The sequence below is a fragment of the Pomacea canaliculata genome, linkage group LG3 (genome assembly GCF_003073045.1).
Source record: "Pomacea canaliculata isolate SZHN2017 linkage group LG3, ASM307304v1, whole genome shotgun sequence".
Classification (NCBI taxonomy): domain Eukaryota; kingdom Metazoa; phylum Mollusca; class Gastropoda; order Architaenioglossa; family Ampullariidae; genus Pomacea; species Pomacea canaliculata.
Genome location: NC_037592.1, coordinates 6,268,993 through 6,282,538, shown reverse-complemented (window position 1 = coordinate 6,282,538; position 13,546 = coordinate 6,268,993). Strand labels below are relative to the sequence as shown.

General features: G+C 36.0%; 1 protein-coding gene across 8 annotated transcripts; it reads left to right on the top strand.

Annotated features, from left to right (window-relative positions):
* Window positions 1–295: 295 nt before the first annotated feature.
* On the top strand, window positions 296–10,806 carry LOC112560516 (telomere repeats-binding bouquet formation protein 1-like). Of its 8 annotated transcripts, XM_025232429.1 has the most exons (15): window positions 296–463; window positions 1,369–1,442; window positions 2,038–2,098; window positions 2,397–2,437; window positions 2,682–2,792; window positions 3,201–3,329; window positions 3,768–3,896; window positions 4,162–4,222; window positions 4,417–4,526; window positions 4,790–4,912; window positions 5,249–5,401; window positions 6,505–6,636; window positions 7,043–7,165; window positions 7,548–7,699; window positions 8,498–10,806. In XM_025232429.1, the coding sequence occupies exons 4-15, from the start codon at window positions 2,431–2,433 to the stop codon at window positions 8,723–8,725; spliced, it is 1,458 nt and encodes a 485-aa protein (XP_025088214.1). In that variant the 5' UTR covers window positions 296–463; window positions 1,369–1,442; window positions 2,038–2,098; window positions 2,397–2,430; the 3' UTR covers window positions 8,726–10,806. The 8 variants fall into 8 exon arrangements, with proteins under 8 accessions (XP_025088214.1, XP_025088216.1, XP_025088209.1 ...); XM_025232431.1 differs by lacking the exon at window positions 2,038–2,098 and having other exon boundaries at window positions 4,793–4,912; XM_025232424.1 differs by lacking the exon at window positions 2,038–2,098.
* Window positions 10,807–13,546: the final 2,740 nt, after the last annotated feature.

Here is a 13,546-nt window from a genome sequence, read left to right as displayed (position 1 = left end):
TGGTTTGCAGACGATTTTTTTTTTTTCAATTAACTCCTAGAACAGGGGTGGGCAATTAATTTTCCCAAGGGGCCGCATGAGAAATTGGGATGGTTTTAGAGGGCCGGACTAATATAGTTAACTCAGTTTTACCCAATACTGTATATATAGTATATATACTGGCGGGCGGGCCGGTCAGAGACAGGAGGCGGGCCGGATTTGCCCAGGTCTGTCCTAGAATGAGGTTATTTACAGAACAGCTTCCGGGTTTGCCTTGTTTCAGCTCAATTACTAGAACGAGGCTGGTGTGTACAAAGTTTCCGGTTTAGTCACATATTCATGCTTTAGGCTCGCCGAGACTATAGCCTTGCAGAGCCTGAGCTTTGGTCTCGGCACACAGTCAGCCGCCCACCTATACACGTCCGTGGTAACAGACGACAGCTTCGGCCATTCGACTTTTTTAAGCATTAAAATAGGATTGAAGGTTTGTCAAAGCTTTTTCATTGAATTATGGAGTTTTACAACTAACTTTTACAATTTTATATTGCGAAATTAAAAGTAGCATCAAAGCACGTATCATAGGGAATCGGAATGGGTTGATCGAATTCCGAACTGTTATATCACTGGTGGACTTGCCACAAAGTTATAGGCGCGGAATCTATGATTTTGAGCTGCTTTCACCTATAAAAAGTAGTCACACAACTAGAAAGAACAAACGAAAAAGTATTTGTAAATTGTGCATTGAACTCGAAGATTCTCTTACATTATTTTTTTTAAAGTTTAGGCGTGTATAGTTGCAGAGCTGTCAATATTTATCGCTAATAGTTGTCACTAGCTGAACGTGCTCACATACACATACACGTACCCAACCTGCTCAGACACGATTATTCATGCAAAGCAGCAAGTATATATTTCACATGATACACAAGCAGTGGCCTTAAATTAAAAGTATTAAAATAAATGCTGTTTCATATATATAGTTCTCACATAATATGCATAGATAAAAGGAGAAAATTGTTTCTTCATGACAGATTATACTAACATTTGGTTTTATGCATTGTAATGAACATTTTAAAATGAATAGTGATTGAGATAGAGATAATCAAAGAATATAAAAATTGCTCTTTGGCCATCAAATCAATTTTGATACTTTGCGAACTTTAAGTGAGGATCTTGTCACTTGAATATCATTAAAGCTTTTTTTAAAAAAAAATTATTCTATACATTTGAAATAGCAAATTTTATGCCTCAGTTGTGTATTGCTGACAAAAAGTTTGTGCTCAAACTTATGATTTGAGCTCTACTGTCATTGAGGTATAACAAGTTGATGTATTTTGAGTACATGCTGAAAAGTGTACGGTTTTTTGCTTTCTTAATTATTGTGTTAAGACAGATTACAAAAATACATTTTGAGACTTTGATGATTTTGCTGAAGTCTGATGAAGTCAATCACTAAAGTATCCGTAAGTTGAGTAAATTGTGTCTTACAGATGTGATTTGAATACCTCTTTAGAATAAAAAAAATATATCTAACAAAGAAAACATTTTGAAGATTTATGCATCTTACAAAATTTAACTGCAATAATCTAATTTAACAGAGCTCTTATATATTGTGTGGCATCACGCTCAAAGCAGGTCACAGGTAGTGACCTTAAAGGTGCTAGCTAACAATAACATGCTATGAGACACAAAGCCTTAGGCTAAAGATCGAATACACATGTAATAAAAATGAAACTTAGAAATTAAGTATAAAAGTACATTTGATTCATTAAATATGATGTAAAAATGAATTACATTGCTGTATAATACCAGCAAGATTACTACAAAAATATCAAACAATATTTTTTAAAATCAAAGTCAAATCAAATCAGACTTTATTGTCTGTCAAGGATACCCAAGGCAGAAATTTTTCTTTCTTTCTTTTTTTTTTTAAGGTTTTTGATGAGAGTTTGATATGGTAGAGTTTTATGTGTACAGTTACAGTTACTAAGACAGTTCTTAGTAGATGGAATGAATAGAATGCAAGAGTGAACTATTTAAAGATTGTTAATTATATAGCATGGACATCCAGCAAGAAGGGAGTTAACAATAGTCTAATTTGGATAGAAATAAAGAACATGTGAGTATTCTAGTAGTTTGGATTGTGAGAATATAAATCTGATGAGAACCCATGTAGAATGTGTAGATGCCCATAATCAGGTGGTTAAAAAAGGATGATTTGATGATTTTGCATATGGAAAAGATGTATTCAAAGGCTCATGCAACTCAGTACAGATCTAGATTACTTTTCGACCCCGTCACACAAAATATTACAAGTGGGCACTATACTTCAGAACTATATAGAAGAATATTTACTGTAATATCAGTGAAATTCAGGTGTCATTAAGTACTGATACTTTTTTTTTTAAACTTACAAGAAACTGAAGACGGAAAAAAGAAAATCGAGTGACGATGGAAGGTAAATCAACATGTTAGTAATAATATTAAAGCAGTAAAAATAATAATGCATTCAAAATGAGTAAAGTGTATTATTGTGCTGATTTCTTGAAGCATAGCAATAAGCTTTTCAGTCTTAAAAATGAGGTGTTTTTTGATGGTGACATCTGTAAGCAGTCTAAGCTTAATTATATGCAATAAAACTTAAGAATGTTTTTCATAGTCAGATATATGTTGTTGCTGTCAAAGTTTTTAATAATTGTCAGAGACAGAGACTGATATTGAAGTTTTACTGGAATGCCTGAAATGTCAGAGAAATGACGCCATTGGGTTAAAGAGAACTCTTTCCACCCTTTTATCAATATTAGGGTCAGATGGTGAGTGACCTTCGTGTATTTTTTTCACTCTGTTGAAAATAGATTTTAAAATTGTGTCAGATGTAAAATTTATTTACAGAATACAAATGCTTACTACATGGCAACCAGGGAACCTTGTTACCCACTTAAGCTGATACATTTTCTATAAAACAAAATCAGTATAGTATTACTCTACACAAGGCTATAATTTTTAATTTTTCAAACTTTAGAAACTCCTACTGGAGTGAACATAACTTCTCATTTATCCGTTTCAGAAAAGTGCTTGTTCAGTGTGTGGGAAGATTTTGTAATGCAGCAATTATTCTAAGATTTGTGCATAAACAAGAATGATAACGTCGCATAGGTTCTTTGTCATTTAATTATGATCATTGTTTTGGTTGTATACTGGTTTTTATTTCTTGAGCAAAGAAAACACCCAGGAATACTTCCGAGAATCTGGTGGGCTCCATGATGTACAGAATCTGTTCTCACAGAGTATTTCAACTGAGGTGCAGCAAGCTGCTATGCTCTGCTTGGCATGTGCTGTTGAAAATAATGGTTTGTTGTTTAGCATTGGAAATCCATGGTATAAAGTACAAGTATATATTTGTGCATGTGTGTGTATGCATTATCCTTAAAAGCATGTATGTGGACTTATTTATATAACGAACTGTTTTGCAGTGGTGAACAGTAAGTGTATGTTCTTCTCTTTCAAATAAAACAGAAATTTTGTATAACTTTGACTTTTGATATCTTTTTCCAGTTCTTGTAAAAGACTTTTAGTTTTTATATTTATCTTATTTCTTTACTAGTGCTATAAAACAATTGTGAATGGATCTGTTTTTAAATAGAAAATTCTGTGGCAAGAATGGCTATTTTGTTAACAAGTTTTTTGCCTGAATATCTATATTTTTGTCATGAATTTATTAGATGCTTGAATGAGTTGACAAAGTTTATAGATACTAATAGTGTCATTGCTTTAATACTATGTTGCAGTCTTTAGTCAGAATGCTTTGGTAAATGCTGAAACATTCTCCTACCTTCATCAATGCTTATCAGAAAAGCACAGCCGGCAGTATATACAAACAGCTTCATATTTTCTAATGTGTTTAGTTACAAATAACAGTAAGTTGTGTATAGTTTAAGGTCAGGTACATGTTGTACAAGTTAGCAGATGGCTATTTTAATTTTCATTTAAAGTATATATATTCAATATTGTGGTCTAAATTTATGTAAGTTGCATCACAGAAATACAGCATTTGCAGTTCAGTTTACACCAATGGCTGCTACATTCCAAGATAGCTGGGTCAGTGAGGAAGAATATTTGATCATGTCAGCTCTTTCTTGATTGCATCTATTTTTTATTTTGAAGATTGTTGTTTATTTACAGGTGTAGGTCAGAACCTTGCACGTGAATCTTCATGCTTGTCAGATGCCCTTCTTCTGTTCCGGTCAGTCATTTTTATGGTTCATACCTGAAAGACCTTGTCACATGTTGCCTTAATTTAAACACATTTTCTACCACTTAACATGTGTCTGGTTTATTTTTGCTGTCTGAGAAAGAGTGATAATATGATATACTATTATCTAATGTTATTAAAGCATTTTTTTGTATTTTCATGTATTGTCTATATGATCAATTTAGTCAGTGCTCAGAGGTAAATAGAATGACTCATGACTCTTATGAAGAAGTTCTGCTCCTTTGGACTTCACTAACTGCTGCACTTAATGGGTGTGTGAATAATCCACAAAATGGTAATATTTGTTTCCTGTATTTCCTCTACTTAGACAAAAGGTTTATCATTTGTACTGAAGAAAACAATTTTGTGATAATACATTCTTTTTGTTTAAATACTAAAGTGAAGTATTAAAATATGAAAGTCACCTCTTAAGTGTATGAATAATTGTGAACAAGGTACAATGCATGCCGTTTTCAACAGCTGGTGCTATTAGCACTGGTGATTTAGAACATCTAGTTTATTGTTTTAAAAAAGTGAACTAGAAGTAATCTGTTCCAGAAGCAAACCAGAGGTTGTGCTCCACTATTTTGCCATTGTGCTTCAAGATAATAGCTGAAGAAAACCATCATGAGTTGTGTGGTCCTTTGCTGTTATTTGTGGGACTTACAGTTTCTGGAAATAGTGCGTGCTATTCTCAAATAACATTTGTTAGATATCATGTGTTCTGAAACAACATTTCTTGGATTTGCTTTTTCTAGAAGTGTTGTATAATAAGTAATTCTTAAGAAAGATCTTAATCAGTTTGGTAAAAAAAAAATGTTGGAATTTGTTTGCACTCATGCTTTTTATGTGTGATTGAATCAACATACCAAATTGGATACTTAGCAGGAAATCCACAAAACATTTCTCACACACTAAACAAAATTTCCTTTTTAGGTAAGCATCATTTAGATAAAGAATATTGTGTGGGTGGGAAAATGACTGATATTGCACATGAAGCATAAGATTGTAATACAGAGTTGAACCAAGATCGTGTAAGGCAATCAGGTGGCTTGGACACCATGCTGAACCACTTGCAGAAAAGTCTCAATAGATTGGATCTTGGATGGAGAGATGAACAGCATGTGTTGCTGATTTCCAATGCTCTCAGCAGCAGTATGACAGACAATGGTTTGTACTTTCCACTCTAGGGATTTGTGTGTTTGTGTGCCTTCCACTTCTCTGATTGTCGTGCATCACAATCCGCTTATTGTACAGAATTAAGAGTCATTTTGTTAATTACATCATTCTGGATCCCTCCTTCCAGCTTTATTTCTTTTTGGCCCAAACCCGTTTTTAATTATTTTTAACGCATCTTCCCTATCAGCTCTGGGAGTACTGAGGTCACCATTAAGTCAATTGTCTCCCATATGGTGAGCGCTGCAAGTCCCTTTGCAGGATTTTTTTAGTTACCACACTCCTCATCCAGAACATTGTTGCCTATCTGATGTTCTAGATGCATAAGACTGATCACCAACCTCACCCCTTACACAAATGCAATTAACTTTGCTATAAATACCCTGCTCTAAATTTAGTTTTCTAAATATTGTCAACAAATCCATATTACAAAACTTAAAAACAACTTCTAAATGCTTCCCTTCTGTTCTCAGATAGTACGAAAGATACTATTTTCCCCTAATCTAGTTGAATATGCTTCTTCCATTCTTAAGACGAAAACATACCCATGCACAGAAAAAAGGTCAAAATCATTTGGTTTTAAAAAAGTTTACAGAACATATATTTCCAGCTCTCCTATTAGCTGAGGTCTTCACAACATAAACATATCCAATATGCACAATCCTGATGTCTGTGGTGTTGACCTTTTCAGTGCGTGGTGATGTTTGTAGGTGTTTATCTCAAGAACAGGAGATGAGTATTCACTTAGATTTGCACCAAGCTTTTTCTTTTGTCATGCTGTCTCTGAAACTAACTCAGTTGGGAAAGATGTAGAAAGTGATGCAAAGTTACTTGAGATATAAACGTTGTCAACTGCAGAAGAAAACTAGTGCTGATTTCGCTTTGTGGAAAGTACAGGATGTGGAAAAATGGAAGTTTTTTTTTCTGATTCCTCAAACAGAATAAGATGTCTAACCCTTAAATAATCAGTTCTTAACACTAAAACTTTTATTATGTGTAAGCAAAAATTGAGAAATTTATGAAATAATGTATGAATTTAGAAATCAGCAATGTCATTATTCTTGTGTTTACTCGAAGGCACATTTTTATTCACATAGAACGAAATATCCATTTCTTTTTGGAACATGGTGGTCTTCATGTTCTATTTTCTCTGTTGGAGTCACTTGATATGGCATGTGATGGAGTACTTGGCGTTGTCATTGCCATTGGGCATGTCCTTGAATTTGCGGGTAAGGTCATTTTTAAGCTTTAAGTAGATCCTAAGCAGAATTAACTAAAAAAAGTACAATGCATTGCTATTAATATTTAAAACATTTAGTTTCTATAGATAAAAAATTATATTAAAATATTTAAAACACTGCAGCTGATATTTAGCATTGCATAACTGTCATCATCATTGCTATTGTTGTCATCATCATCAAGAACAACAAGCATTAACTGCTTACATTTGGTATAAAATTTTTGAGGAACTGATCCACCAAAAGTAAATGTGCCAGAATAAAAGTGGAGAAAAAATGTAAACACATATGGGCAAAAAATAAGAAAAGTCAGAAAGCATTAAGCATTACATTTTCTGGGAACATAGGCATTAGTTAATGCACTAGCAAAAGACCATAAACTGTTGTCCTCATGCAGAGAACAGGTTTGCAGCTCTTACCTCTAAAGAGCAGGGGAAACTCATCAAGCTCTTGACTGAAACACAAAGTGAGGAACTTGTTCATGCAATAAAATATGTCCTCAGCCAGTGCCAGGAGCTTGGTATGTATAGTCTTTAGTGCTGTTAATGTACATTTATTAACTTCTCTCTACGCATATTTCAAGGAAAAAGGAGCCAGCAAGTAAAGTTTTGCGTTACCAGTATGCGTAATCTTGCTTCTATTGTATAGTTGCTGGGGATATTATGAATATTAAGATGCACAAAAATGGAATTATGTCGTAGTGTTGTATACCTTTAATACCTACTGTTACTTTGAAATTGTTTGTCAAGTACACATCTATCTTGTACAGCTGAAAATAGAGAGGAAGAGCAGATGAAGATCAGAAATAAGATTGATGAGCTTTTGGCTAGACTACACCATATAGAAGAAATGGAGTGTCCTAATGTTACTTTAATATTGTATGCCTTGTATCTCTATGATAGCTGATGGTGCTGAAAATAAAGAGGAAGAGCAGACAAAGATCAGAAGTAAGATTGATGAGCTTTTGGCTAAAATACAACATACGGAGGAAATGGAGTGTCTTGACGATGGACAAACTTTATGCAGAAAGGGAGAGACTGCTGAACTGAGACAGGTGAATTTGACAAAACTGAGCAAAAAATTGGAATGGAAAATAACGCTGTACACTTACAAATATTTCTTATTGAGTAATTCACCAGTTTTGGACAGCTAGAGTATCCATATATATGTATATATACATCTCAAGATAATTAAAATTCTGTCCAGCAATTTTTCAGCATACAGCTGGGTGTAGAATGAATATTCACATACTTCATTTATTGTTTATGTTTTGAAGTAAAGATTACAATATAAAATAGAATTACATTTCTTAATGAATTTTAACATTAAAAAGTAACAAAAAAATGCTTACAAAGTTCAGCGCTAAATTAGGAAAAGATAAAATCTCTTTTGAGATCCCTCTACAAAACTTTTGAGAAGTTTTTTAATGAAGATTTGCTTGATCTTTTTAATCTTTCTTATATATTTAGAGCAACATTGACAACAATGATGATGATGATAAGGAGGATAACAGCTGTAGTTTAATGCTTTATTATAACAGTAAGATAAAAGTGTGAGAAACTGATGCATCATCATACAGTGTCCTGTATTTCGCTCAAGGTTTTACCAAATATTCAATAGCACCTTCAGTGGTATAGAGACAAAGTGTTGGTATTGAAAGAAAATGTTCCTTTCAACATGCAGTTTTCACTTAATCAAGTTGCTGAGTGAATGATAGACAAGAATTGACAGTCTTACTTTTCATTCTTGGAAGAGAGCTGTTTTCAGTCGCAACTGGAATAAGCTTAGAAACTTATGTTCCTTTGAATTACACAGATTAACACAGTTTATGGTTTTCTGTTAATCTACACAGACTAAAGACTCTCTATCAAATCATTTACAAGGACCATCATCAAATGCTCAAGGACAAAGTGTAATGTCCAGGATCCATCAGCTCTGCAATGAGCATGGTAAATCATTAGCTGAAACGCTTCATGGGCAGACCTTGAATGGGCAGCTTTCCAGTACTTCAAACAGGTTATGTCTGAGAAATGCCCTCTCTTTGACCAAAAGGAAGGTGATGCCAGTCATGTCAGTATAATGTTACAAAGAGATGGTTGCAAGAATTCTGAATATGCCAGAAGTCTTTCTCATCAGCAGCCAAACGTTAATGACCAGACTGCAAAGTGTCGGTCAAAAGTGATGAAATCTAACATAATAAGAGAATGTGGCAGTTGTCGGCAAATAAAAAGTAACGGAATGATCAATGAGGAAAAACTCTGCAATGAAAAAGATAAAAACTCAATGTCAGGTAAGATTTCTGTTTCTGATGATCATGCAAAGTCTGAACATTCTTGCAGTTCTGAGAATACAGGGCAGACAAGACCATATTGCTCAAGAGATTTAGTACAGGAGGAAAACAGGCCTAGCAATTCTAAAGTGTATAGGAATCCCAAATGCAGATGTAGCATCAACCTTGATGGCTGTGTTATTAATAGAACTACAACAAAGTGTATCTATCATGATGGTGAGGCGCGTGCTGACACAGATACACAGATACTAGAAAATAACTTGTGCTTGGAAGATCACTCTCAGAAAGTTTGCTGTTTTGTTGATATAGCAAAGAACTATACAGGGTTTGAAAAAGAACAAACATTTCATAAAGTTATGAATTGTCGATCTAAAAAGACTGATCTGACTGACGTTAAATCTCTTTCTGGAAAATGTCCACACCAGGCTACAAAGGAGATTCCCCGATGTATCCATACGAAAATGCGAAACAAAGCAAATGCTTTGTCGCCTCATTGTATTACAGGGTATCTTGTTAGTAGCATTGGGAACTCAGAAACAGAGGCTGTTCTCAACGCATGCAAGTGTGCTGTCAATCATACTGGAAAGCATGTGTATTTAAGGGATGAGAGTCAACCATGCGACGAAGAATCAACATTTTATAAGTGCTGTAAATGGCATAAAAGTTCGAGAGAGTTGGGGTGCTTGAAGCAAAAGAACCCTCACGAGTCCTCACGAATACACACTCCTTGTAAAGAATCTGAAGCCGCTGGATCAGCAGAAATAGGATTGTTACAGAAGTTAAGCCAAGGAGAATTTCAAAGCAACAACGAATGTTCTGTTTACTTGATGAATCCCGGATGTCGTATTGATTCACACCATTTTGTACCTGAGACCTGCATAACACCACAAGGCGATAGAAGAAAAGGTGTGCAGAATGCTAGCTGTCCTTGTTCCTGTCGTGAATCTCAGCCTAACACTACCAGCATTCGGGGGAAACTGGACGTCAGCAATAGCAACTTCGAGTCTTCCGGCACTTCGGAACAGCGCAAGATGGTGAAGCTCAGGATGGTTTAATTGTCAGTATATCTGAGGAGAAGAAGGCGTCTCCTATCAATAACAAATCTTATGCAAGTAATCATGGCACTGAGAACCCTCAAACTACAGGACAAACACATTTAACTCACGAGGAAATACAGAACAGCATCTATTTTACAGAGCCAGATGGGGGAGATGCTGATATTCAGATTGGATGTTTGCTACCTAAATTTAAATCCAGAATTCAGAAGACTGAGAGAGATTCTATAAACAAAAAGAACTTACTGCGTAAAGCAACTTGCTCGGACGTCAATGTATCGTATCCCGTATATAACAACAATGGGACAGGTCGCGCAGAGAGGAAAGAAGAGCATGAACGGGGAACAGCGACAGAAACTGGAGACCATAAAGTCAGAAGTTCAGTTGATTTGCCGTCACTTCTCAAGATGCAAGCAGAATCTCCAGCACATTCAGAGTTTGATATAGCGCTGTTCAGAGCTACAGCAGCGACTCGCAAGACTGACAGCAAAAGTGCTGGAACCAAAACGGGGTTGGGAAGTATTTTGGATGTCAGGAGACCTGCTGTACGACCCTCACCAAAATGCTCAGCGATGGATGTTGGCCATGATTCGTTCTTCAGGGATAGCGACAGAGATTCGCAGCCAGTGATGTGGGCTCATGGCAGCGAAACTCGGCATGAATGGAGTACCGATGATGCAGAATGTGAGACGCGCAGTATGTCAGAAGGATCTGCTACGTCTCCCCTGGGAAGCAAGAATGGTAGTGGTCTGAAAACAACTAGAAGAGACAACACAGACGGCATTCCAACTGATGATAAAAATACAGGGGAAACTGCAGACACGTCGGACACATCTGGTAATTCTTCCAAATTTGTATTCATATTGTTTAATTTATTGTGTACACAATTTTATGTTGAGGTGGATGGGTAGGTGGGTTGTGCACGTGAATGCGTGTGCAAGTTATAAGTCTGAAAACCCAGTTTATCTTACTTAGAGGTAGACTTTTGATTTGGTATGCACATATCCTCGATAACAGTTCTGATGTTTATCGAAACCTACAAATGCAGAGTTCATAAACTTCTGATTCAGGGATAACAAAATGTATGTTTCAGAAGTTTACAGTATCTTGGAGGACAGTCCAGGAATGCGCCAGCTTGTACAGCATGTGAAAGAAAGAAAAGAACAGAAATGTCCAGGTTTTTTTAGATTCATATATTTCAAGTTACTTTTTATAAAACGACATTCGTACGTAAAATCAGAGTTGTTTTGAAAGCTGAATTTAAAAGCTAGCGGAAGATGGTGTATCTTTTAGTTCATATTTTAAAAATATGATTTATCATGTTTCAGGGTGCTGTCCATCTGAAAGTTCGTTAGCCTTAAACAGTCGTAGATTCAACATTGTCCTAGAAACTAGCAGCCAGACATGCCAGGGACACAGGAATATCCGCCAGGCAGAAAGGGACTTTATTCTCAAGAGATCGATACGGTTTCCAGCTCAAAACAAACTTTCCTACAGGGTTTGGAAAAAGAAACGGAGAGAGCGGGAGGAACCTTCTCAAAGCTCGGAGAAAGAGACTTTAGATTCCTTAATGCAAAATCACTACCGTGTATGTTCTCCAAGCGTCTACAACTTTTCCAGCTCAGATAGCAGCGAAAGTGGAAAGATAGTGAGTGTGAGACGATAGGCTCTAATTTTCTCGTAGTTTGTACTCGGGAGTAATCGGTAATTGACTTGGATGGAAAGCTTGTCCGCTGTTTGAGAGGTGAGTGAAGAAGGAGAGGGGGTTCTTAGACTGCTGCCAGTCCTCGAGTCCTTTATGCTTGTTGCGTCAGTCTTAGCGTTTGTCTTTTGCATATTAGCTATCGTTTTATATTTTTTTTCCTTGTGTTGGCTTTTGTTGTTAAGGAGGTTATATCACCTGTTTATGTAAAATTACCTTTTCTCGCCATGATATAGCCTTAGTTGCAGGCACGGCTTAAAACGCAAATCTCAGCATTCGTCACTACGTATTTCTGATGTATGAACGGCGCGTGTTGTGGGTGGATAATGATCTTGCTGAACTAATATTCGTTTTGGGCGAAGAACAGCAACAAAGAACTTGTATAAGTATTGTTTTTGATACACAACTGATGTTGATACACATTTCTGATACACAACTGTTGTTTTCCTTTATTTATTTCAGACAGCAGAATCTTTGAATTCTATTCAAGTGATATCATTTTCAGACGTGAAATGTCACGGCAGTTACGGGCTGTTCAGAAAACGAAGTATTTAAACGTAACGGATTTGTTTTCTTTTTGTAGATGGTGTCTCCGCCATCAAGAAGCTTGATTAGCAGTAAGGACAGACAGAAACATTTTTGGGAGAGTCTCTTCGAAGACAAAGAGTTGCGTATAGCGAAGAGGAATTAAAGTGGCTGGTAGACGGAGTGAAAACTATGGGCACGAGGTGGCGACAGATACGTCATACTTACCCCTTCCACCCGTCACGCACTCCAGCTGACTTGAAGGAAAAATACCAGCGATCAAGGTGAATTAGTGTGTTTTCATGTATGCCATAGTATAAAAAATATTATCCTAGTCGTAAACGCACAGAGGTAATTTACTAGAAATTTAAATTTATTTTAAAATGTTTGTATATCAGTGAGTTGCGATTAAAAGATAATGCTGAATATTTATGCTTGCCTGTGTACGTTCCTGTGTGCGCAGGATCTTGCATGGGGGCACGCGCATTTAAGCTTGAAAATTTAGTGGAATCTGCAACTTTTCAGGACAGTCAAAGGTCCACCTCTGGTCAGAAAGTGTTGACTCACAGCAGTACTCGGAGTTTACCTCTGTCCATGTGTGAAATCCGTCGTCTTAAAAGAGGGGTCGCGACCATAGGCCACAACTGGGCCACCATCTTGCGCTCACATCGATTCGCCCCAGGTCGTACAGCCGAAGAACTTCGAGAAAAGTGGCGTGTGATGAATAGGAAGAAGCACATGTAACTGAAACTATTTCAAGTCTTGAACACTGGTATGAACTAAAGAACTAAATCATTTATTTCTTTGGAACTAAAGAACTAAATCACTTATTTCTTTGTGATTACTAAATTTTAATTGCTAAATGTATATAAAATACGATCGAACCCTGTGTTTATGAATCTAAGAAGAAATATTTTCCAAGCCTTGCTTACAGATAGTCTGTAAAAAACTTCGACATGACAAAAAACAAAAAAAATCTGTGGTCTATTTCTGAATGTGCATCAATAAAACCCCAAAATCTCTAGTCAAAAAACAATATGGTATGCAGCTACATACATTAAAGTACAATAATAAAAAGTACGAAGAAGAAAATTATTAAGTATATAGATAAATCTGTTTCTTTAGTCGGGCTGAATCTGGACGTTCACACCCTTGCTGTAAATAAACGAAGGTTGAATTATATAATCTTTGCAGAGGATGGTAGAAGTTTAAAAGTAATATAATTCCACTCTCCTAGTTAATAATTTATTTTCAATAATAAATTGATATTTCGCTGGTGTAACGGGAGATGATTCTGTCAAACTGCTTCATGTCTGGTATTGTCTCCTT